A 24,923-nucleotide genomic window follows, 5' to 3' on the forward strand; every position below is an offset into this window, starting at 1 on the left:
TCATGTCCAAATTGGACATGTTCCTTGCTACTAGTGATTGGCTACGTTTTACGAGAATACCATGGGAAGAGTTCTCAATAGGGCAACCTCTGACCATTGGCCCATCCTCCTTGACACCCATATTCGGCGATAGGGGTTGTTCCCCTTCAAATTCGATAACACCTGGCTGAAGGTTAAAGATTTTTATGTGACACTCTTTGATGGGTGGCGGAATTTCAACGTTCAGGGGATTGGCTGGTTGGGCTCTCCCTTTGAAACTCAAAATGCTCAAATGCCACTTGAAGAATTGGTGCTCGGGAGGGCTCTTTGCAAACACTACTGAACGTGCCTCCCTTCTTCATCAACTTCCCGACCAGAATACTACTAAAGAGCGTAGGTGTCTTTCCTCCACTAAGTTCTTTAACCGTATTTCCATTCAGATTCAGCTCCAGTCCTTTGCACATTGTGAGCGGACTCACTGGAAGCAGTGTGCCCGATTTAAGTGGTTGGTTGAAGGCGACACAAACATAAAACTTTTTCATGTCATGCCTCAGTCAGGCCAAGACCTCGCTATCTGTCAATAACGAGGTACCTTTGGATCAACCCTCCATTACTAATGCATTGGTGAGCTTCTTTTCAGATTTATATACTGAGTGTCAAAACCGCCCCAAAATTCTGAATATCAGATTGGCAAAAATTTCTCCTAATGTTGCAGCTTTTATTGAGCTCCCCTTCTTTGAGCCACTCTGAGCCTCCCTTGTGACCATGCTTCGGGCCCGGATGGCTACAATGGGGAGTTCTACATGAGGTGTTGTGCTCAAGCTCGACTTCAAGAAAGCCTTTGACAAAGTCAATTGGAACTTACTAGATTACCTCCTCGACAAAATTGGGTTTGGCTCTCCCATTGTATTTAATATCATTGTCGAATACCTCTTTGCTATGGTCTATTCGGCCAAGGATTTGGGCTGGATCTGCCCTGTGGCCTCTCAAGCTGAATTTGATATCCCTATACTTCAGTTCGTCGACGACACTATCTGCTTTGGGGAGGGAACTGTGGACCAAATCCAGCACTTAAGAACTTTGTTTGGTCTCTTTGAGCCAAAACATAAACTAGAGAAAAACTACCCTCATCCAGTACCATATTGACCATGTTGAGCTTCAACTGATGGCGGACTACCTCAGCTGCTCTTTGGCCTCCCCTGCCACTACCTACCTTGGGCTACCTCTCTTTGACAACTGACCCCAAAAAAATCTTTGGATTCCCTTGGTCAAATGGATTGAAAGGCGGCTGGCCACATGGTGTGGAAATTTGGTCTCAACATCTGGAAGACTCACCTTGCTCAACTCTTGTGTCGCGGGTCTGCCAAACTACTACCTATCTTTCATATTTTGCCTGACCTCCATCTCCAACCACATTGATACCATCGAGAAGAGATTATTATGGATTGGCACCGATGATGCATTTCGTTATCACTTGGTTAGTTGGACAGAGATATGTGGGCCTGTCTCTTGGGGGTCTTGACATTCGGCTTACAAAAGACATGAAACGGGCCCTCTTACTCAAATGGCTCTGGAAATTCAACACTTGCCCGAACAGTTTGTGGAGGTCCATGGTTGCCTCTAAACTCCGTTGGCAGAGCGATTGGTGGCTCAGGGGGAGTTCTCGCTACAGGCTGTCAACCATTTGGAGATCTCTCAAGTCCCTCCTTTCTATCTTTGAGTTGGCGATGCATTTCTTCATTGGCAATGGTTGTAGAATCAAATTCTGGTTGGACTGGTGGTGTGGTGAAAAGCTAATCAAGGATGCACATAGCACTCTCTTCCCTGTCACCCTTCAGCAGGACGTGTTTGTCAGTGTTACCCGATGCTCCAATGCCTGGAATCTCCATTTCAGATGTGGGCTTAATGACATTGAAGCTGCTGAACTTTGTCACGACATGGCTGACCTTGACTCCATCACAATCAGGCCTCATGAACCTGACAGGTTGATCTAGCTCCCGGCTGAGAATGGCTAATTTTTGGTTTCCTCGGCAGATGGGCCTCTACTTGTGTTGTTCAAGATGCGGATATTGCCTAGAAGCTGTCAGCTCCTCCCACAATCCATTTCTTTGTGAAGAAGATTCTCACTGTGGACAACCTGCACAGGAGGGGCAACCTCAGCCCTTGCAGCCTCTGCCCCCTATGCCATTCTGTGGATGAATCCGTTGATCATCTCCTCCTCCATTGTGCTTAGGCTTGGCGGGTTTGGATGGCTATCTTTTAGCGTATCGTCCTCAAGATTGGACTCCATCACGATTTCATTGGTTTCGTTTGGCTTGCCCTGGAGACCTCCCTCCCCGAAATTGGCAACCTCCTCATATCCACCTGCCTAGCACTTGTCCTCTGGTGTCTTTGGCTTGAAAGAAATTGCAGGCGGTTCAATGGTAACTCTTGCAGCGTTGATGACACAGTTACCAGCATAATCAGTCTTGTCTTGCTCCACACTAGGAAGGAGTTCACTGCCCTTGCTGATGACCCCCTCAGGATTAATTGGTGTGTGCTCTCAACTCCATATGTTTGGGTGTAACCCTTGGCCACCAATCACGCCTTATACTTCCCATCAACATTATATTTAATGGTACACACCGAAGATAACCAACAATAACCAACAATAATGGCATCTTTAGGAGGATCAACTAAGTTTTCTGGTCCAAGTTTGCCGAGTCTATAAAGTGTCTATCTCATCATCCGTAGCTTTTTTCCACTAAAACGAACACAATGCGTCCTAGACTTTATTAGGGATAGAAACACTGGACAATGAAGTTGCTAATGACTTGAACGTTGGAGACAAACTATGAAAGGAGACATACTTGAATATAAGGTAATATGTACCTTTTCTAATCACCCTATTAAAAGCTTTCTCAACTGTAGGGATATCGTCATCAGCCAACATTTGTGCTCATGGAGCCTCATACTCAGGTCCTAATCCAACCAGAAATCTAGCCACTTGAATTTGTCCTTCTTTCTCTCATAATTTTATAGGGCTTCTAGGAAAAGGATGTGACATTACCATTTCTTAAAACACTCCATGAATTTCTATGAAATACTTTGTAAAAGTCTTTTTACCCTTGCTCATAATAAAGAATTTCACATACAATTGATAGACACAAGACCAATTGCTTTTTTGATAAAAGATAGACTCGAGAATGTTCCCCATCTTTGGCAATGCCACAGTTAATTACCCGGTTACTAACAAATGGTTGTGCAAAATTCAAAATCCAAATTTGATAAAAGATAGAATTGATAGACGCAAGATCAATTGCTCTCCTTATAAAAGATAGCAGTGCCACAGTTAATTACCCGGTTACTGACATATGGTTGCAGAGAATTCAAAATCCAAATTTGAACCTGATGATCCTCTGCTTCCCAATCTCCAGTTATAATATCAGGAAGATCCTCTTGTACATACTTTGCTTTTCTCTTAGCTATAAAAAATTTCTTAACAGCACATGACCATTTCGGATAATTCGACCCATTAATTTAATCAATGTAATCTGAATATAGTCTTTATTTTCTGTAGACTCAACATTTTTAATGGGAGTGCTTACTTCTCTAGTATCTGCCATAGAGATGCTCAACAACTATTAACTATTTCAGTAATAATATCAGCAAACAAACTACCAAACCACCTGATAAATAACCCTATCAGACCCAAGGTGTGCTAAGACTCTTGTTGGCCCCTACTTCACAAAATTCACTACTTTAAAAAAAAAAATAATAGATTTCATACTCGACAGTGTTCTATAAACACCAATTGCAGTAATTAATCAAGAACAACACCATATAAGAGTTCAATTAGGTCTCTGTAGATACACTTGTGTCAAAGACTTGGTGACACAGGCACAAAAACTTCAGAGTACTTACGACTTCATCAGATCCTTATAAGATAAAAACGACAAATAAACCCTTTAGGTTAAGGCACAAAAGTGGATAATAGAAGTAACTTTTAAGTTCTATTAGTAGAGGCTATTTAAAAGTCCAACCTGGACAGAGCTTGCTGGCTTCATGAAGGAAGAAAATCTGAGTTAGGCTTCAATTTATGGACCAGAATGCTCTAATACCATGTAAAATAGATAGATTGAAGAAGAAATAAGAAGAAGGAATAAGAGGAAGAGTGAAGAAGAGTGGACAGCCTTGAGCAGCCTACTCGACAGGGGACTTATTTATCAATGCATAAAAAAACTTAAAACAACCAGAACTTACAAGTTCAACCACACCAACCATAAACTAATAATTTGGGCAAGCTTGACTACAGTATTATTGAACTACCCAAACATGAATTACTGAAATACCCCTGACTTCTAACAAAAGTCCTAATCTAAGCCCTAGAAAGGGACTTTTGGTAAACCCAGGAATGGAATTTCACCAGAGCCATGTAATTGAAATTTCTTAGGATGCGATACCTGTATACGTTTAAGAAAAAAAAGTGAAGATATGTATTTATGTGCAAAAACTCTTTGGCTAGCTGGCATTCCAAAAAAAAAATAAAAAAAATCTTTAGACTGTATCGAAATATAGTTTTAGGTTTTATCAGTATGACTGAATTTCACTACTTCACCTATTTGACCTTACAGGGAGAAAATGGTTGCTGCACTTGTGGCTGCTGGTGCTTCTGCTGGGGCTGTGACAGATCCCACTTCACAAAATTTGTCAGGCAATAGCCCAGCTACTATAGCAGCTACCAGAGGTCACAAAGGACTAGCAGGATACCTTTCAGAGGTGGCACTAACTAGCCATTTATACTCATTGACACTGGAAGAAAATGAAATTTCTAAATGTTCTGCAGCTGTAGAGGCAGAGAGGACCTTGGAGATTGTTTCTGATCGTAGTGAACAACTACCTATTACTACAACTGAAGATCAACTTTCACTTAAAGATTCATTGGCTGCTGTTAGAAATTCAGCTCAGGCTGCTGCTCGTATACAAGCTGCCTTTAGAGCCCACTCATTTCATAAAAGGCAACAGAGAGCTGCATCAAGCTTTGATGAGTATGGTTTAACTCCAGACGGAATTTCAGTTTTGTCAAAGTTCCAAAGAGGTTTCAGGAGTCTTCCTGCTCACAAGATAAATAATGCCGTGCTTTCAATCCAAAAGAATTATCGTGGATGGAAAGGGAGAAAAGAGTTTCTCAACTTGCGCCGAAATGTTGTGAAGATACAGGTACTTATTTTTCTTTTTAAATTTTACATTTCATCAGTTACCTCAATAGAGATAACTATTCAAAAATAGAATCAACCACGAAATTGCATACAAGATGGGTAGAGCACCAAATATCGTAAATGAAGAGGTATATGACTATTTAAAATGTTAAACATATGCAAGCCATCAGGTTCTCCATTTGAAAGCTTCAATCACAGAAGGGCCATTAGCCTGAGATCACTTTAATTGGATGATTAAGCTCAGTTTGCCTTAACTGGTAAAAAGCTGGCAATGCATGTGTTTTTAGTAAAACTAGTGGATAGATTGTTGATATATTACAAAGACCTTAACCATGGAAAGGCCCTATAGGTTGTGAGTATAACAGCTGCACCCTTGGGAGTCCTAGTATTTGTTGAGAGGAGTGCTTATTGCTTTTAGGCGAGCATTAACCCCTTTCATTAATAACTTTAAAAAGCTGGAGAGTCACATAAACTATTATTATATTCAGTTATGCATATTAATTTTATTCTTTATTTATTTCTGTAGGCTCATGTACGGGGCCACCAGGTCAGGAAGAAGTATAAGGTGGTTATATGGGCAGTCGGGGTCTTAGAAAAGGCCATACTAAGGTGGCGCAGAAGAGGAATGGGCCTAAGAGGTTTCAAGTCTGAACAGGAACCCACTGAGGGAAATGTAGAAGAAGAAGAAGAAGAAGATATTCTTAAGGTGTTCCGGAAGCAAAAAGTACATGCAGCTGTAGATGAAGATGTTGCACGGGTGCTATCCATGTCCGACTCTGCAGAGGCTAGACAACAATACCGGCGCATGCGCATGCTAGAAAGTTCTCAGCAAGCGAAGGTACACTGTCTCGTTGCTTGGGAAATCAGTGTATTTGTCTTGATATGCAATCAGCTGTGCTTGAAGTTTTGTTTATTAATCTCGCTTACACAGCATGACTTGCACATTAGAAAGTTGGTGCAAGATAGGAAAATTACATGTACTCTCATACTAGCTGCAATATCAGAGTGAATCTCATTTTTAAATTAACGACGTCAGTTCCATTCTAGTCACAATTCAAAGGCTCTCTCATATTTTAGGAAATTGCTGAAGCTATGGTGATTTTTTCAACGCTAAGACAGTGAAGACACCATTGGATTTTGAGAATCTTCAATGTTATTTTAGGTTCTCTTTTGTGTTTTTACTAAAAGTTATTTATTTATTTACTTCTTTAACCAGAACTGCACTCTTTTAATTTGAAAAGAAGCTAATAATTGATATTTAACAGATCAACAAAGCACCATGTGAATTTGGTTTTAGTTTTCTGACTTTTCCTTACTGGTGGAGGTTTTTGACTTTTTTTAAAAAAAATTCTGATTATTTCATGTTGTGTATTCCACATCCTTCAAGATCCAACTACCTACTATTTTTAGGTTGTTTTCCATACCCTTCAGATCTCTCTCTTTTTTGTAGATTTTCAGTTACTTTAGACGCTATACAGTGGGGTGGACAGACATATATAAAGAGGCTTGAGATGAAAGAACAAATCAACTATTGAATTGTTTTCCTGTGTAAAATATTTGACATTTTCAGTGTGAGGAAAGTCCATAAATTCTTGTCTTTCTTTAGTTTTTTTCTTTTTCTTTGTGTCCATATGGATTAGATGTTCTATAGCATGTTTGTCCTTATCTCTGGTGGCTCAGCCAGCTTGCCAATCAATTTTCTAGGCAATTTCTCAAATAATTTGATCATCTTCAGTAACACTGTAGACATGCTGTTACATGTTGAGTGCACTATACTCTGCAGTGCTTACTGTGTATTTCTCAGTTACTATGGTTGGGCCTCTAGATGTGACATGTGCTGAGCTGAACAATAAAACATGCTTGGATGTCTAGCTTCCTGATGTTTGTGCCCTAAATGAGTTTGTCATGGCTATTTTCAGGCTGAATTGGGCAACCACGGCTGTGAGAGCAGATTGACATCTCAAGGCAATGACGATAATATGGAAAATGAAGACTACATGTATCATTTTTCTTAGAAAGAATTGGCTTGATGAGTTAGCTCACATGGGTTACACTGAAACGACCTTAAAATTTCTTATTTGATGAATTTTCTCCCTCTAGATTTAAGTACATATAGATTGCTTAAAATGTTGTTTATTGCTCATTTTCAGTTTAAGTTGTTTCATATGATAGTTGTTGTTAGTAATGTTGTTGTAAAATTCTTCTGTAACTACTTGTAAAGTGATTTACACAAGGAAATATAGAACTGGCTTTATGGTGAGGACCACAACCTTTGGAAGACCTGTTGGTAAGGCACATCTTTAAAGCTTTTGGATTTTCTGTACATTATTTTCTTCAAAAGAAACAATGAAAGTGATGTGACACGAGAAATGGACTCCACAAGGTACTGTTGAGAGGCTATACTCAAGCCTTTGGAAGACCTGTGGGTAAGGAGAAAAGAGACCACTTTTCCAGTTAACGTACCCCTTGGTGGTTCTTTGTTACAGGTTCAGACCTCTGCCTTCCCGAAATAAGACTAATTCCAACTTATCTTTTTTGGCTGCTCATTCCTGTGTTCCATTTCTTTTGGGTGGACTCAACTGCTTGCTTTATTTTCTGTATACGAAGGATACTGATCCATTGACCGAAGGCAGGTCTCGGAGAAATGGCAGACTGGGCTCCTGTTATAGTCGGGTTCATCCTTTTTGTTCTATTATCGCCCGGCTTGCTCTTTCAGTTTCCAGGTGGCAATCGTGGAGTAGAATTTGGGACTCGCAGCACCAGCCCGATTTCTATACTTGTGCACAGCTTCATCTTCTTTGGTATTTATGCTGTTTTAATTATTGTAGTGAAAATGAAGTTCTCCCTCGATTGAGGACAGATTGCATTGAGTTATATTCGGTGTATGTGAGGTCCAAATCTCCTTTTCTATGCTCAGTTTTTTTGACCATTTTTTGACGTCCTACTATGAGAAATTTGAAGTCAAGAGAGCATCTCCTGCCGGTAGACTCGTTACCCAAAACCTCCGATGACTGACTGAAGCAATAATGGGGATATAGCCGTCAAGACGAGTTCATCGGGTTTGAGATGTCGAGGATAGAAGACTTTGGCGTCTGTTTCTTCTTTTTTATTCGTTTATGTTTAAATTTGCCTCGACAGAGGTGCTCGAATTTCAGAGATCGAAGCAGGTAAATTAACTGCGTCAATCACAACGTAGCTTAATTAGGCTTCTCAAATCTCTGTTGTTGTTCGCAGTAGTTCACATGGTTACCTTGCCGTATACCTCGTGATCACACAGAGAGGAACGGATGACCTAAACAGAAGTTATCGTTATGAGAAGTCTCTCGTGATATTGGAATGGAGGATACCGGTTTGATTTGATGCTTCTATGGAAGACAGGTTTCAGACTTGTGTACATGTTTTGTACCCTTTTACAAAATCACGGCAAAAAAACTAGGAACACGATAAAATAACGTTTTGGTCCGAGTCTCGTGATGGTTTGGGGGTGGGAATGGAAAATGGAAGTGTATTTTTTTGTGTTAGTGTGTATAATAAAAAATATAGTGGAAAGTGGAGAATGAGTTTATTCATAAAATACTCTGATAGATTTAATTTTATTAAGATAATTTTATTTTATTTTTTAATTAATAAAATAAGCTAATAATTTTTAAATTGAAAATAAATATTAATATAATAAAATATAAAAAATAATATACCTAAAACAACCATGGTATATTAGATCCGCCGAACGAGGGACGCATCTTCCGGGTGAGAGAAGTGTGTCCAGTGAGCAAGTGACAGTGAATGAACTGGATAGGATATCGGTCGACGTATAGTAGATCCGCAGAACCAGGTCCACTCCTGCTCAGTGGCTTCTGCATCTCCATCCATTCGGTTCATCAAATTCCTTATCTCCAACATTCCAATTCCAATCATCAGCTCTATTGCAAAACCCTGCCTTGGTGTTTACCAAGCAGTAACTTGCTACTGGATGCCAAGGATGAGAAATTTCGACTTATTAACCGTGCGACCGAGCAGCTCATCGAAGAGATAACAAATGCGTCCATCGGCATGGAGGAAAATCGACTCCTGCTCACCAGATTGCTCTCTCAGGTACTCCACTTCACACAATTCCACCTCCAACATAATTTACTTGAATTCCTTAAAAGTGCTTTCTGTTGGCTCTCAACTTGTTGCAGTTCATTCTGCTTCTTTTAGTGGAAATTGGGGCTTTCTGCTATCGAATCTCAAGTAAAACGATGCGTAAATGCGCGTAAGTGATAGCCCTTTTCCTTACTCCAGTTTACTACAGTTGGAATCTTTAAAGGAAGATTCAAAAGGGCAACCTGAACCCCTTGCTGAAACAAATGAGAGATCATGTCCAAAATCGATGCAGAAGTAAGCCAGCAAGAAGCTTCTAAACATCAAGAAAATACAGATATGATGATGACAACTAAAGAAATGGCCAGAGAGCTAAGAGAGGTGAAGAGGCAAAACATGATTACGCATTGGCTGCTTTTTGTTGTGATCGTTATAACAGCAATTTGGCAGCTATCTGAGGTTTCCCTTGTCCTTTCCATGAAGAATAAAGTGATCAATCCATTAAGAACAATGGAAAGTATGTTGACTGGCTTTTTCAAGGGCAAGAGGCCTTTCTTCTAATGACCGATTCGGATCCGAATTCTGGCCAGATCCGACGTCAGCATCAGCAGAGGCGTACTGATACACATCCAACGGCTCTGATAAATCTGCATTATTCAACGGTTTGAGATGAAAATTGGGTTTGTTTCTGGAGAAATAAAGTTTAAAAAGAATTGAAGCGCCAAGTCTCCTTCCTATCTCTCTTCTTCCTCTGTGCTTGAGCGGCAAGAAGGACGAGAGGCCTCCAAGAAATCGAATTCAATACCTCTATCCTTCTTCTTCCTCTCTCCCCATAATCATGAGGGAGAAAATCAGGCCTGATGAGAGAGGGAGCATGGAGGATTGAGATATTGAATTTTTCCAAGACGGTCTTCATCGCGCGAGAAGGTCCTATCCTTTCTTCCCTTTTGTCTTTTTCGTTTTCTCCTTTATGTTATTCTTGATCGTCACCTTGCATACCGGTGTTTTTTCTTTTTCAAAATTTCGCTGCACCATCCAAAGATTCAGCGTGCTGTTTTCTTTTTCCCTCATTGGTGTAGAGTTTGAAATGGCGTCGTCGATGTTGCATTGTTGTATTCACTTCGCCTTTCTTCCGGCCTCTTTTCTCTGGTCTTTCTTTTTTGCGTTTTATGTTTTGGTTTTTGTTCTTCCTTGTTGAGTCATGCAGAACCGCTATGCTCTGTTTTCTTTCTTTTTGTCTCTCCCTGTTTTCTTTCTCTTGTTTTTCTTCCTTTTTATTTTTTATTTAATTCTGTCTTCTTTTTATCTCGGCACAATGAAGAGCTTTGAAGCCCTCTGTTTCTTGTTTCTTTTATTTTTTTCTTTTTTCTTGTTCTCTCCAAAGCGCTCCGATCCCTGATGGAACTGTTCACCGCCGTCGTAACATTTCCTCGGCTGGGCCTCGGGACCCCTTCCCGCAGAAGAGAACGCCTCAAGGGGGAAGAAGAGTATTCATACTGGCACCTACGCTTTATCTTGGAATGTCTTTAACTAGTTTTGTTTTTACGTCTTTCTTTTCTGTTTTTTTTTTTTTTTTTTTTTTTAATTCTTGATGTCTTAATGCTTCCGCTTGTTCTGCTGTAGGGAAAGAGCTGTCTAATGTGGATTCCAAATCCCATTTTCTTTGACATATGCTTGGATTTGAGGCCCTTTGAAAAGATCCATTAGATTGGTTCAGGTTTTGAGATCAAACTCTTCATCAAGTTGAATGGTACGTGAGTGTCTTAAATTTGTTTGTAGCAGATAAAAAATAAATATATATCTGTGGAGTTCGAAGGCTTCCTTGTGACTTTTCTATTGCTTTAATATAAATTGTTCCCCCTACTTTATGAGTCTGATTTTTGTAGAATACTGCTGTCATGATTTGGCAGGGCATCTGTAGCAATTGCCTTCAGCTCTAGTATTTGCTAAGAGTTATAAGGAGACTTTCTTATGTTGTTTTAGACATCAGAATATGTAATTAGAGTTCACTACAATACACACTTAGAGATGCACACACAATTACACCTTCTGCATAAAAAACCAATTTCCCTTCAAACCAATCCAATAGAGAAACACAGGATACCAAACCTGCCCAGGACATTCAGGTTAGCTCCCACAAAACTGGTAACAGGCTCTTGGTAATCTACCACTAGCACCCAGTGATGAGTAAAAGTGGTAAAGCAATTGTTGAATCCCTCACAAATTTATCTCTTCCTGCAAGGATAATGAGGCAGCATTTAACAAAACAGAAGAATCTTTTTTTGAGAATAGAAAGAAAAAAAAATTATGATTATAATCTAATCACAGAGATTAGTATTGGGTATACAACTAAAGTCCCACATTGACTAGAAGTGGGGTCCCTTCCCGCAGAAGAGAGCGACTCAAGGAGGAAGAAGAGAATTCATACTGGTACCTACGCTTTATCTCGGAATGTCTTTAACTAGTTTTGTTTTTACGTCTTTTTTTTCTGTTTTTTAATTTCGCTTGTTCTTCTGTAGGGAAAGAGCTGTCTAATGTGGATTCCAAATCACATTTTCTTTGACATATGCATGGATTTGAGGCCCTTTGAAAAGATCCATTAGATTTGTTCAGGCTTTGATATCAAACTCTTCATCAAGTTGAATGGTACGTGAGTGTCTTAAATTTCATTGTAGCAGATAAAAAAATAAATATATATATTTGTGGAGTTCGAAGTCTTGCTTGTGAGTATTCTATTGCTTTAATATAAATTGTTCCCCCTACTTTATGAGTCAGATTTTTGTAGAATATTGCTGTCATGAATTGGCAGGGCATCTTTAGCAGTTGCCTTCAGCTCTTGTATTTGCCAAGAGTTAAAAGGAGACTTTCTTATGTTGTTTTAGACATCAGAATATGTAATTAGAGTTCACTACAATTCACACTTAGAGATGCACACACAATTACACCTTCTGCATAAAAAACCAATTTCCCTTCAAACCAATCCAATAGAGAAACACAGGATACCAAACCTGCCCAGGACATTCAGGTTAGCCCCCACAAAACTGGCAACAGGCTCTTGGTAATCTACCACTAGCACCCAGTGCTGAGTAAAAGCGGTAAAGCAATTGTTGAATCCCACACAAATTTATCTCTTCCAGCAAGGATAATGAGGCAGCATTTTGACAACGGCTAGCCAATACAACCCAACAGACCGATCTGTTAGGTGCGGAAAGCCACCGCCTACAAGAGTGGATAGAACCACTCTGACACCCACCCTGCCCATTCTTGACCGCCTCTCACGGGATTCGAATGCAGGACGTGGCGTGCCCAGCTCTGATACCATGACAACGGCTAGCCAATACACCCAACAAACCGATCTATTATGTGTGGAAAGCTACCACTTACAAGAGTGGACGGAACCACTCTGACACCCACCCCGCCCATTCTTGACCGCCTCTCACGGGATTCGAACGCGGTACGTGGCGTGCCCAACTCTGATACCATGACAGCGGCTAGCCAATACACCCAACAGACCGATCTGTTAGGTGCGGAAAGCTACTGCCTACAAGAGTGGACGGAACCACTCTGACACATTTGACAAAACAAAAAATCTTTTTTTGAGAATCGAAAGAAAAAAAATGATTATAATCTAATCACAGAGATTAGTTTTAACCGTTTTATCATGAGAAACAGTTTCTCATAAGGGTGGTCTCAAACTGCTACCAGTTGCAACTGTTTTGCAATTGCAACTCCCTCAGTAACACGAGGCCATGAAGAACCTTGATGGGAGGTCAGTTTCAGACAGTTGTTTTGGTCCCCTATCTCGTCACTCAATCCCTCTTTAGTTTAGCCATTGCCAAGAGTGTTTAGAGACTGGAAGCGCCAAACAGAGAGAACAAAGACTTACAGAATCTGAAGCGTATGGAAGGAGGTATGATCTTTGCTACCGTTTATATTTATCGTATAAATTTCATGCCGTTAGAAATTTATATATATTTAAGTCTTACAATTAGAACTCCAACAAAAGAAGAAAAATAGACCCCAATGTGTAGCATTTTCATATTAAAAATTTCCCCGAGCTGACAAACATGGACCGATTCTACAAAACTATGTGGCCACGCGGGTGAACAACAAACGTGCGGTACTAAAAACGAGGAAGCTTGGATTTCAAAGGGTCGAGAGAGGAGGGAAGTATCTTTTGGGCGAGAGGAGCATGTCGAGTGTGCAAAGGTGAACCCTCGGAATTCACTTTCACTCGTGTTACACCGGAGCTGAATTATATTGTTCATTCACTTTCACTTTTCCTCATGGGTGCGCACTAACAATTTTGGGTAACAATTTTGGGTAAGTGAAAGTGAATTTTTCCTCAAGGTGCACTAACCTGCCCAGTATTAATATTATTATCTAAGAAAAATTATTAAGTCAGTATTATAAAACTTGACCAAATATAAAGTATTAATTAGAGGTTTAGGTTGATATGACCCCAACTTTATTATATATTTAAGAAATATCTACTTATATATTGAAGGTGAGTTATTATTACATACGTGACACAAAGACGAAGATAGGTAGCACCCCTTGAGGATCAAATATAGGCCAACATATATTAGATCCGCAGACCAGTTCGACTCTTAGTGTTCACTCTTGGTCAGTGGCTTCTACATCTCCATCCATTAGCTCCAACATTCCAATTCTAGTCGTCTGCTCTATTGCAAAACCCTCCTTTGGCATTAATGGCAACAATCAACATTCGACCCCTTTTGTCCAGCAATAACCTGCTACTGGATGACAAACTGCGACTTATTCACCCTTCTAATATATTTATAAATATAATGGATATTAATTGGAGTAGAATATAAAAAGTATAAGGTAATATAAAATTAATACTAATTACAAAAATAAGCAAGGAAAGAAGAGAAGGGCCTATGCTCTCCTTTCCATTTTCTTTTCTATTTCTTATTTAAAATTTAATAGTAATAATATCATCAATATTGGTTCAGTCAAACTCGAATATTTTATCAGTTTAATGATCGAGTTAGGTTTAATAGCATAGATTGAAAGCCAGAGATGTTTAATGAAAGCCAATAACCAACCTCTGAAGCAGAACACAGGAAATTGTTGTCACTCTCGGAGGAGAAACCAATCCCTTAACAAGCTCCAGACTAAGAGTCGGAGAGAAAAGTAAAGGAAATACACCCCTGGAGACGCTTAACCTGACCTCTGTGATATTATGGTAATGACCCATTATCGACATTGTGACAGTAATAAAGGGGAATAATGATTAATGAAGATGAAGAGCTCATGAGGTCATCCATGGAGAGAAGACAATCAAGACCGAATGAAGCAAAACTATTTAGGAGAAAATTCCTCTTGACTTGACAGGGAGACGAATAATGATATCCCAATTCCCTGCTACGGTGCCACAGTAGAGACTCCCTCTTCTCTTGGACAAAAAACCAAACACCATTAGTAGATGGGAGACGCTCCCGTCAGTTCTCAGCTGAGGACAGAATCGCATCCATCCAAGAGACGTTCAAATTTAATACAACACTTCCTTTCAATCTCTGGGTTCGTGGCGACTAAGCTCCGACATCAATCATTCTGTTATTTATCTCTTTCTGCGACGGTCTTTGATCAAGCAAAGAATCCGAGCGACAGTAGCAACAGAGAGAAAGAAACCCTGAAACAGTTGAAAAGGAAAAAAGTGGAGGAGAAATCTCAGACGCAAAGAATCCGGAGCCAGATGCAGAAGCTGACATAAAGGAAGTGAGAAAGCAGTGGAAGCTCTTTTTGTGTTCAACTCTCCGTCCTCCTACTTTTCCAAAAGAGACCCATCTAAGTATTTTACACATGGACCAATTAACCTGCTCAAATGTCACTGTAGTTCACTATAGTGGTCACTAATCCATCATCTGATTTGAGATTTGAGTTGATAAAGATCAAAATTAAGAAAGGGGAAAGCAGAGGAGATTTTATATTATTGTATTGGGCGTAGGCACATGCACAAGCTGTAGAAGACCCACTCAAATACCAAAGTGGGTGGATGGCTCAACTTTGTCCAACACTCCATGTGTGAACCACCGACTCAGACCCAAACCATTCACACCCAGTTGAATCAAAATTACCCCATCATCTCATATTCATACACCCAGATTTCCTTTGCTTTCTGGCAGTGGGAGACGATACAGAGGAATCAATGGGTGGAGACTGCGGTAGTGGACCATTTTCTGGAGTTGAACTGGACTGGACAAGACAAATTTTGCTGGAGGTGAGGAACCGATTTGAAAGCCATGCGTTGGACTGATGATTATGGGATTAAATGGAAGTTAAGAGAAGTCCCTTCTTTTGTGGAAATTTTCGAATCGTGGAAATAAAATACCGGAAATGTGGCAGATTTCTCGTTCCAAATGCGAGAACATTTCCGAGATGTCAACCACCATTGGCATTTTCTTGATCGTTCGTTTTCTATAAATTACAAACTGGGAAGCTGAAACGGAAACTCTGCAATTAATTCGACAGGAAGAGGGATTTGTGCAAAGTACCGACTACCCACTTTGCAGTCTGAAGACTCTGAACTGAGGGGTATAGAAGGTGTTTGATGCCGGCGGACCTCTGCTACTCACTCTTCCACCACAATCTGCCACATACCCACATTACGAAATCCGTCCTTTGTTTCAGAAATTACGTCAGCTAGCATTTTGGTATCCAGATTGGAGTTCTTCACCGCAGTTTTTTATTGAAATCCGGGTACCCAGATCAGAAGAGTGCTGTTTTCTTCGTTACCTGTCCCATCTCTTCTCGTTTTACGCAGCGGAGTGGTTTATCTTTCTTCAGATCTTGTGAAGAAATCGTGCCTGTTTTTTTTTCTGAGGCTGGTCTATTTAGAACTCTCTCAACGGAATCTTGAGAAATTGTCTCTGAAACAGTCGAGTCGTCATCATATCTCATTTCTGCTTCCATATCATCGGGAGTAGATCGTTTCATCACTGTGTTGGTCAGCTTTGGTTTTCTGTTATTGACAATCTTTTAAAGCCTTTTCCCATCATCGTTTTCTTCGTCTTCTTCTTCCATCATTGAAGATGAAACCCCCGTCGTCCCTGGCAACTTTACTAATTTTCCTCATTCTGTCGACTTCTCTTCTTCGTTCTTGTAACTCTGCTCCAGCTGCAAATCAGCCCATCAAAACCATAGTAGTCCTCGTCCTGGAAAACAGATCCTTCGACCACATGCTCGGATGGATGAAGAAATCCATCAACCCATTAATCGATGGCCTCACAGGAGCCGAATGCAATCCGAAATCCACAAAAGACCCACATTCCCTTTCGGTCTGCGTCTCCGATGACGCCCAATTCGTGGACCCCGACCCCGGCCACTCCTTCGAAGCTGTGGTAGAGCAAGTCTTCGGTTCCAGTCACGAGCCCTCCATGGACGGCTTCGTTGAACAGGCATTAACCATGGAGCAAAATCAATCCGAATCAGTCATGAAGGCATTCAACCCCAGCTCCATCCCTGTATTCGCTTCCCTGGTGCAGGAATTCGCCGTTTTCGATCGATGGTTCTCGTCCATCCCCGGTCCTACACAACCAAACCGGTTGTTCGTCTACTCTGGCACTTCCCATGGAGCCACTAGCCATGTCAAGAAGCAGTTGGCAAAAGGTTACCCGCAGAAAACCATTTTTGATTCTTTACACGAGAACGGGATGGACTACGGCATCTACTACCAGAACATTCCCACCACTCTCTTTTACAGGAATTTGAGGAAGCTCAAGTACATTTTAAAGTTCCATCTGTACGATTTGAAATTCAAGAAACACGCCAGAGAAGGGAAGCTGCCGAGCTTGACTGTGATTGAGCCGAGGTACTACGACATCAAGGGATTTCCTGCAAATGATGATCATCCTTCTCACGATGTCGCTAATGGGCAGATGCTGGTGAAGGAGGTTTACGAGACCTTGAGGTCGAGTCCCCAATGGAACGAGACTCTTCTGGTAATTACTTACGATGAACATGGTGGCTTCTTCGATCATGTCGCTACCCCTACCACTGATGTTCCCAACCCTGATGGAAATACTGGTCCTGCTCCTTTCTTCTTTAAATTCGATAGATTGGGAGTTCGCGTCCCCACGATTATGGTGTCACCATGGATCAAGAAAGGAGCGGGTATTTAAAATTTTCTTCCTCTCTCTGCTTTTTCTTTATGATTTCGAAACTGCCATTTCCGAGGTACTGAGTTTGAGCTGTAAATTGTAATTTTTCCCGCAGGAATTTCTTATTCTTCTCTTCTAATTGCGTCTAAATTCTGTATATTCGTGCAGTGTTCAGTAGACCGACTGGGCCGACCAGCAGTTCAGAGTTCGAGCATTCTTCCATACCTGCAACTATAAAGAAGATGTTCAATCTCAACTCGAATTACTTAACTCACAGAGATGCTTGGGCTGGGACCTTTGAGCAAGTAGTCGGCCAAGTTACCTCTCCTCGAACGGATTGCCCAGGTAAATTTATTCCTGTGCCTGTTGGATCTGTTCTTCCGAGAATTAGAAAATTAATAACGGAACTCAATTCCGTGTAGTATACAGCAAATCACGAGGTGGATTCATCATGAAGGAAATATTAGATTAGGCGATTAAAATTCTCTTTTAGCCTTTTTTAAATTAACGTCGGTCCATCCTGCTTTTGGATCGTCCAGACTCCAGCTAGAGTCAAGATTTGTGAACGCCACAAACTATTTTTTTATTTTTCAAAGGATATTAGACATCAAATTCATATTATGTCAGAAGCTCTGTTCCATGAACCAAGTCCCTTTGAATCTCGATTTCTTTACTTGGAAATTGTGTCTGCAACTCGAATTCATGCAATACCCAGAAGGAAAACAGAGTCTGGTAATCGAAATACTTCATGGATCTGTCACACAGGCATCTCCTTTTTTTTTTTATGTTTTTTCAATATCACTTTCAATTTCTATGACAGTGATACTGAAACTAATTTCTTGAAAACGAAAACTTGAAATTCTTTCTTAGACTTTAGACTGATGATGATGTTTGACTTTTAAGTAGTCTTAACAAGTCGGTTGTCCATTATCTTTTAGAGCGCCTACCAGAAGCAGTCCAGCTGAGGAGCACTGAAGCACAGGAAGACAGAAAGCTATCAGAATTCCAAAGCGAGGTAGTTCACTTGGCTGCTGTTCTCAATGGAGATCATTTCCTGAGCAGCTTCCCAGATGAAATCAGTGAGAAAATGAGCGTCAAGGAAGCTCACAACTACGTTAGAGGCTCTGTGTCAAGATTCATTCGAGCAAGCAAAGAAGCAATCAAGATGGGTGCTGATGAATCAGCTATTGTGGACATGAGAGCTTCTCTCACTACCAGGACGACAGTTCCTTGATGGCTCACTCTTTCTCGTTCTTCTTCCCATTTAGATGTTCCCATTGGAGACAGTTCTGAACCGAGGTTGTCTGTAGATGATCATAATGTAAGTTTAGGAAGATTTTCATGGCTCCATACAGATCAAAGGTTAAAGATGAGGGGGTTTGTTAATGTTTGTAAGTTATGGTTTGATGATAGGAACTCCCGATTCACATATACCCCCTGCTGCATTTAAATAATGTACATTGACATCTCCTGTTGCAAGCCAGTTTTATAAATTGCTTCGGCACAAAATAAGAAAGAAACGGTCTCTCCAACACAAATGGTTGACGATACAACGCAAAATGATCCCTTCAGAACAGCCACCTGCTTGGGAATCAATGACGATACAACGAGCTCAGAAGAAAGATGACAGCATTCATTTACCTAAAATGTTTTATACCTTTGGGATTTAGCCATTTAAGATAGAGAAGAACAATTTGCAAAAAAGGTGACAGAATTGGTTTATAGCAAATGTTCAAGCTAGAATTTAATACACATCATCCACAGATCATATTTCCCCGATCACAGTCAAATCAACCAACTGATGATTCAAAGACAAAGAGGTAAAAAATAAACAGAAGAAATCTCCCACAATTTAACAACAATTCTGCTAACATGAGCAAGAAATCATCTACCATCATTGATGCCGCTTTTTGCTTTGGCTTTTTTAGGCATAGTTCAACCGGAATATGTCGTTTAGCACGAAGAAGCTTCCTTGTGGAGTAGGCATCAAGTGAAACATCTATCAACCATCATAATAATTGTTTATCAGTATAATAACCCACAGGTGACAAAAACAAAGGTACAAATAAAAAGCATTCGAACTAGGAACTATATTGATGCATAGGAAATAAATACAGCTGACCACCTATAGTTTGCAGAAATCAAATTTATAGGTTTCAATCGTAAGCCTACTATTATTACAGACAACATACGCGCTGGCTTACGCTCTCACACAAGCTTGCAATAGCCCCTCCACAAAAGTTGCCAGACAAGGAACATATCCACAATCTGAATGTCTCAAAGAACGCTTTTATTCTCAGGGAAGATGACTATATCAAATGCATCCAACATTTTGTACTTTTTCCTTGATTTATCCCTTTGTGGATACCTTATTTCAACTAGTACCTGCAGTGTCATGACCAGTGTTTCATACAATGTTTGTTCAAGTCTATGATTACCAAGAAGGTAATTAGACAGAAAAACTTGAAAGACATTTAATCGGACATAAACACAATAAAGTGAAAGCACTGAAAATAAGGAACAAAGACACAAGCTGTCGAGACCTGGAAAGACAAGAACAAAAGAAAAAAGTGATTTGCCTCTTTCTAAATGGTACAAGACGTGTACTAAACTTCCAAGTTTCATATAGTCTTCAAGAATACAGTTTCATCTCTTGGGGCAGCCAAATACCGTCAAGACCAAATCCTTATTTTGATGGACTGCCTGTGGCTGGTCCTTCAACAGACATCCACCTCTAGCATGCCAAGAAAAAATTGTTTATTAATTGGAAAATGTCACAAAAATTGTTTCATATCTTGGAGCAGCTAAATACCGTCGAGACTAAATGCTTATTTTGTTGGACTGACTGTGGCTGGACCTTCATCAGACATCCACCTCTAGCATGCCAAGCAAAATTTGTTTATTCATTGGAAAATGTCACATAATTGATCTCTATCTTTCTTTTTTTGAATGGTGATCACTGCCATATAGAAGGCAGTGCCAGAAAACACAGAAGCATTGCTATACTTTAGCAGCACCATGAGAGGCTACTAGAAAATTCAATATGAGATAGAGCATGCATTGCAAGAACCACTCCATGGTCACAAGATATTAAGGTACAGTTAACACAACAAAAGGAGAACACCTGAAATGGGATGCAATTTCTTAAGTTATGAAGGCCACAACAATCACCACTAAAGTCCGACCTCTTTATCAAGAGATACTTTTCTTGGAAACCTAAGGTCATTAAATAAATAAAAAATTGTAATGATGTTAAATTTAAAACTACCATTAAGAAAAAATTCCAATGCCGATATCCACAGCATTCCAAGAAATTCATGACTCACAATGAGTTCTTGAGGCAGCAAGCATATTAATGGTTCTACATGGCATCATTTACAGTATACATGTGTACTAGTTTCCTCCAATGCTCAGTAAGATGTCTGGCAGAGAATATGATTGAAGAGCATCTATTGACAGGATATCAAGAATAGAAATATGATATAATGAAAGCATCAACAACCACATTGAGGGTGTCATGTACTCAAATATCATATAATATGATTCATTTAGAAAATAATAAACTGTAAATCAATCAAATCCTATGGTTCATTCAGAAAATAATAACCTGCAAATCAATCAAATCCTTTGTGACACAGGAAAAATGGAATATCTGCCAGATACCAAATTCTAAAAGTTCAAAACAGTTCAAACACATGACGCACAAAAGGCCTAAAAAAACATTAGTAATCATGAATAAGAAGTCCAACCAATAAACAGTGTAAAAATAGTCACAATAGTTTCTGAAATAAATATAGATTTTATATATGCAAAAAAACAACATAAAAAGCATATAAATCAGATCTGGCTTGACGATTACAAAAGTTAATAATGTGCATATCATTAAAACTGCAATCCAGTCAAGTTCAAGCAGAACTACGAACATGATGTCCAAATTAAATCATATCGATATGAGCAAGTTTCACTAAGAAGGCCAGCCCGATAAACCAACAACACCTCAATCAAGAGAGATTCAGCTAAAAATCATGCTTAGCAGAACAAGTTCAAAACAGATAGATACCTCATACTTGTTTATTTTTCCATTCACTAACAAATGCTTGAAATTTTTCTAAATAGAAGAAACAAAGCTCAAACCTCAAAAACACCTCCATATAGGATGTCCTTTACCATAAAAGACATATTGATATTGGGTATCCCAATAACATTTGAATTGCAACAACAACACGAATATCAAAAGGAATGTTAGCTAAGCCCCCATGTCAAAGCCAACAATAGCAGCTCAGGAAAAGATCCAACTAGCTTATAAAACCTGTGACAAACTATTACCTTATCAGTCTCACCCTAAACAAACACGAGTCCAACAGAAAACACATGCCAGAACATAACCTACATTTTTCTTTTCTTTTATTTGGCGAGTGCCACAAGTTTATGGAAATAAAATGAGTCTAATAAACATAACAACTTCATATCTCTATGAATCAATTGAGGTCTTCAAGTCACAACACAGAAATGACAAATGCCTATTAAATGGATCATGAAAAGGAGAAACCACGAGGAATAAAGACAAGAAGAACACTAGGATCGAAGGACAAAGTCCATAAAATACATGAATCACGCAACCAACCACTAGCCGCCGGTTGTAATCCTAGATGTAAAACCAAGACCACAAAAGAAATTAAAAATGGACGGCTCCTCAAATAATCAACTCGAATTAACACTTGCCAAAACCCTATATCCTTCGAGCTCAATAAACAAAACCATCGTCAGCGTAAGAGTTAAGCGAGAAATCTCGAATACCGAATCCAAATAGATCCGTGCACAAAAAACATACAAACCACAAAAGAGTATCACATAATCGCGTTTCTCGCACCGAATCCAACCAGATCATCACATGCGTCCAAAGTTCATTCTCCAAAAGAGCTGTGACAGATCGCACACGAAACAATACCTGACTAAACTTCAGCGCGTGTTGCTCTCCAGCTAGTTGGAGGTTGCCACTGACGAAGACAAGCATGCCGCCGGCGGGGCCGGAGGGCTGGCAATCGACAGTGGTGATGTTGTGCTTGCACTGCTGGAAGGGGAGGCTGGTGAGCTTGCTGACGATACTCTGGGAGCCCTGGATCTTCTCACCCTCGAAGGTGAGCATGGAGGTGTCCTGGTAGAGGTTAGCGAGGCCGGCACGATTGCTATCGAAAGTGGAGTAGTAGTGCTCAACAAAAGCCTTTGCTACGGCGTTGGGATCCATCGGCGGTGGTCGTACGATAGTCGTTCTCGCTCTGTTGCGAGCGCAGAGGGCGATGACAGGAAAGTGGGGGGGAGGAGACAGAGAGGGGGAGAGAGAGGGGAGGTAGGGGTTTTTTATACGAGGAGGGAGACCTTTTAAATCTCTTTCGGGGGATTGGTCTTAACTCTTTACAATTTTTTATTTAACAAAATTGATTTTAACTCTTGCAACTTATTTTTATTAAAATGAAAACAGAGAAAACTGAATTTTTTAAAAAAATAAAAATAAATAAAGGATAAGACACCTCAACAACTCAACCAACTCAGGAAGAAAAAAACTAAAATTACACCTAATGTTAGATCACTCACAACTCTCAAGTTTCATTTCCCTTATTTTAAAAATCTTTTATTATATTTATAAAAAATAAATCTTTTTTTAGTAAATATAAAAAATAAATATATAATTTTCAAATATGGGACAACAAGAAATACCAAGATTAGTATAAGAATCTTAGTGACTAGGATTGGAGAACCTCTATCTTGTTCTTGGTGGCATGAGGACGGATTTTCTTTCATAAGGGAAAACTGAGCAATCTTAAGACCATGTTAGTGCCCCTGATTGAAAATTTATAACCCAGAAAAAACTAGAAATATTTTTTTTTAGGTTACATATTTCTAATAAATTTTCATATAAAAACCTATTAGTACCTTACTAGGCAATTACATGAAAAATTTTAATTTTTTTTAAAGAAAATTAAATAGACCTATTAGTGTCTTTTTTAAGGAATAAATAAAAATTAATAATCAATCTCACATATTATCATACTTATCCAATAAAGGAGAGGGAGATAATATTACCTAATTGAGGACAGTAAAGAGTGTTGAGAGGAGGAAAGAGTGTCAAGGAGAAATCCAGAGAAGAAGCAGTTTTGCAAAAACGAATTAGGTCGAGGCGTCGAACAAATTGGAGCCCGATGTTTTTCCAAGTAGGAGATTTATGGCAGTGATGGCTAGAATGATATGTGTTTCCAAGAAAAAATGGGACACTGATGAATCTAGGAAAGACCTGGAAAGGCTTTTCTTGTTTTTCCTAGAAAGAGCAATAGTAGGGCCTAAGTTTTCTAATATGCAATTATGTAAAATTAGGCATCTATAGAACAAAATCAAAAGGAATTCATGTAAAGAAGCAATTTTGCACATCTAGCTTGGGTCAACTAGTGGAATTCTGGATTTTTAGGCCAATAAGTTTTCTTGTTATTATTCATAAACTCGGAGTTTGCTAACCCTAATTCTTACTAAAACGTGACTAAACGAATCTATTAGGTTATTCATGTCCTTTTAGGGCTACAAAACTAGCCCCTTTGTTGATTGCAATGTTTCTTTGAAGAAGTTAAGAAATTAGAAACATGACTCAATCTGGATGCCCCTAATTGTAAATTGGCAGCAATAAGCTGAATGTCCCCAATTGTAAATTACTATTCGATGAAATTTCCCAAAAAATGTAACTACCCAACCCACCCAAACACATTCCCAAGTTGACTCAGCAAGTTATAACCTCATGGATCCAATTTGGAAATCCATGTGGGTTACACTAATGCCTTGGCAGCACCAACTAAATCTGTCTTAGGCCCTTTCCTATACCATTCTGTTTCCTCTCACGAGTTTAAGAGACTTGTGGCTCCCATTGAAGAAACTTCCCAACCCAATGTGATTTATATTAAAATTCTTAAGAAATTAGAAAAAACTTCAGGAAGACAATTCCCCCAGTGAGGTTTTTACTCTTTCCCGGATTTTCCTCTAATAAGATCTGGACAAGGAATCAGATCAAACCAGCCATTCTGAGGTTCCGTAGGATATCTTCTGACAAACCAATACCTGAGCAGGCTGCAATTTCTTTGCCAATATAGCTCTGAAATAAAGATAGGTGAATGCTGTTGAAGTCGGCATCTTCCTTTATCGGAAATGAAGCTCACCTGCAACCAATTGCTTCAACATTACGCACCTTCTAAAAGAAGAGAACAAAGCCATCAGGTCGCAAATGAACTGCATAAGGTGACCATCGATAAACATCTTTTCCTGCCAGGTCCACACCACTTTTCAGAATTCCAGAAAAACATAGATCCCAGAAAATAAAATATTCAGTTAACCTCCAATGAAGCAACTCAAAACCATATTAGCAGTTGGATATATGTCTTCAGGCAGAGTTGTTAAGTGTCTGATCCAAGAACATCTCCAGAAAAAAAGTAAAGAGAGAACAACAATATATCCTCACCGCCAAACTATCAAATCAACCGTATAACAACATAACATAAGTCCT

At 39.6% G+C, this 24,923-nt stretch overlaps 3 protein-coding genes across 6 annotated transcripts in view; 2 read left to right on the forward strand and 1 right to left on the reverse strand.

Moving 5' to 3' along the window:
• The window catches only part of LOC137952703 (calmodulin-binding transcription activator 4-like), a 50,807-nt gene extending 43,158 nt beyond the window's left edge, over positions 1–7,649 (forward strand). For all 3 annotated transcript variants that reach the window (XM_068799767.1, XM_068799768.1, XM_068799774.1), the window contains 3 exons: positions 4,593–5,178; positions 5,704–6,015; positions 7,097–7,649. In XM_068799767.1, coding sequence (XP_068655868.1) covers positions 4,593–5,178; positions 5,704–6,015; positions 7,097–7,192 — 994 coding nt within the window. In that variant the 3' untranslated portion in view covers positions 7,193–7,649. The remainder of the gene's footprint in view (positions 1–4,592; positions 5,179–5,703; positions 6,016–7,096) is intronic.
• A 7,723-nt stretch (positions 7,650–15,372) lies between these two features.
• LOC137952723 (non-specific phospholipase C6) lies at positions 15,373–18,904 on the forward strand. The gene is made up of 3 exons (XM_068799785.1): positions 15,373–17,396; positions 17,552–17,728; positions 18,322–18,904. Exons 1-3 carry the CDS (start codon positions 16,316–16,318, stop codon positions 18,615–18,617), a joined length of 1,554 nt encoding a protein of 517 aa, XP_068655886.1. The 5' UTR covers positions 15,373–16,315; the 3' UTR covers positions 18,618–18,904.
• A 172-nt stretch (positions 18,905–19,076) lies between these two features.
• LOC137952731 (nuclear transport factor 2B) lies at positions 19,077–22,722 on the reverse strand. 2 transcript variants are annotated; one of them, XM_068799798.1, is made up of 2 exons: positions 22,332–22,722; positions 19,077–19,382 (listed from the first exon to the last, which is right to left on the reverse strand). In XM_068799798.1, the coding sequence occupies exons 1-2, from the start codon at positions 22,626–22,628 to the stop codon at positions 19,308–19,310; spliced, it is 372 nt and encodes a 123-aa protein (XP_068655899.1). In that variant the 5' UTR covers positions 22,629–22,722; the 3' UTR covers positions 19,077–19,307. The 2 variants fall into 2 exon arrangements, with proteins under 2 accessions (XP_068655899.1, XP_068655893.1); XM_068799792.1 differs by lacking the exon at positions 19,077–19,382 and adding an exon at positions 19,444–19,768.
• Positions 22,723–24,923: the final 2,201 nt, after the last annotated feature.

Source organism: Aristolochia californica, unplaced genomic scaffold (assembly GCF_029961685.1).
Source record: "Aristolochia californica isolate CCGP_79_NKW_82.1479 unplaced genomic scaffold, dmAriCali1.0.hap1 SCAF_1, whole genome shotgun sequence".
NCBI classification, from domain to species: Eukaryota; Viridiplantae; Streptophyta; class Magnoliopsida; order Piperales; family Aristolochiaceae; genus Aristolochia; species Aristolochia californica.

What these genes read in the sequence shown, in the direction of transcription:
- LOC137952723 (XM_068799785.1), top strand. Translation starts at nt 16,316, where the DNA reads ATGAAACCCCCGTCGTCCCTGGCAACTTTACTAATTTTCCTCATTCTG. An exon ending in ATGGATCAAGAAAGGAGCGG is followed by an intron (nt 17,397 to 17,551) that starts GTATTTAAAATT and finishes ATATTCGTGCAG; the next exon opens with TGTTCAGTAGACCGACTGGG. An exon ending in TCCTCGAACGGATTGCCCAG is followed by an intron (nt 17,729 to 18,321) that starts GTAAATTTATTC and finishes ATTATCTTTTAG; the next exon opens with AGCGCCTACCAGAAGCAGTC.
- LOC137952731 (XM_068799792.1), bottom strand. Translation starts at nt 22,628, where the DNA reads ATGGATCCCAACGCCGTAGCAAAGGCTTTTGTTGAGCACTACTACTCC. An exon ending in ACGCGCTGAAGTTTAGTCAG is followed by an intron (nt 19,769 to 22,331) that starts GTATTGTTTCGT and finishes ATGACACTGCAG; the next exon opens with GTACTAGTTGAAATAAGGTA.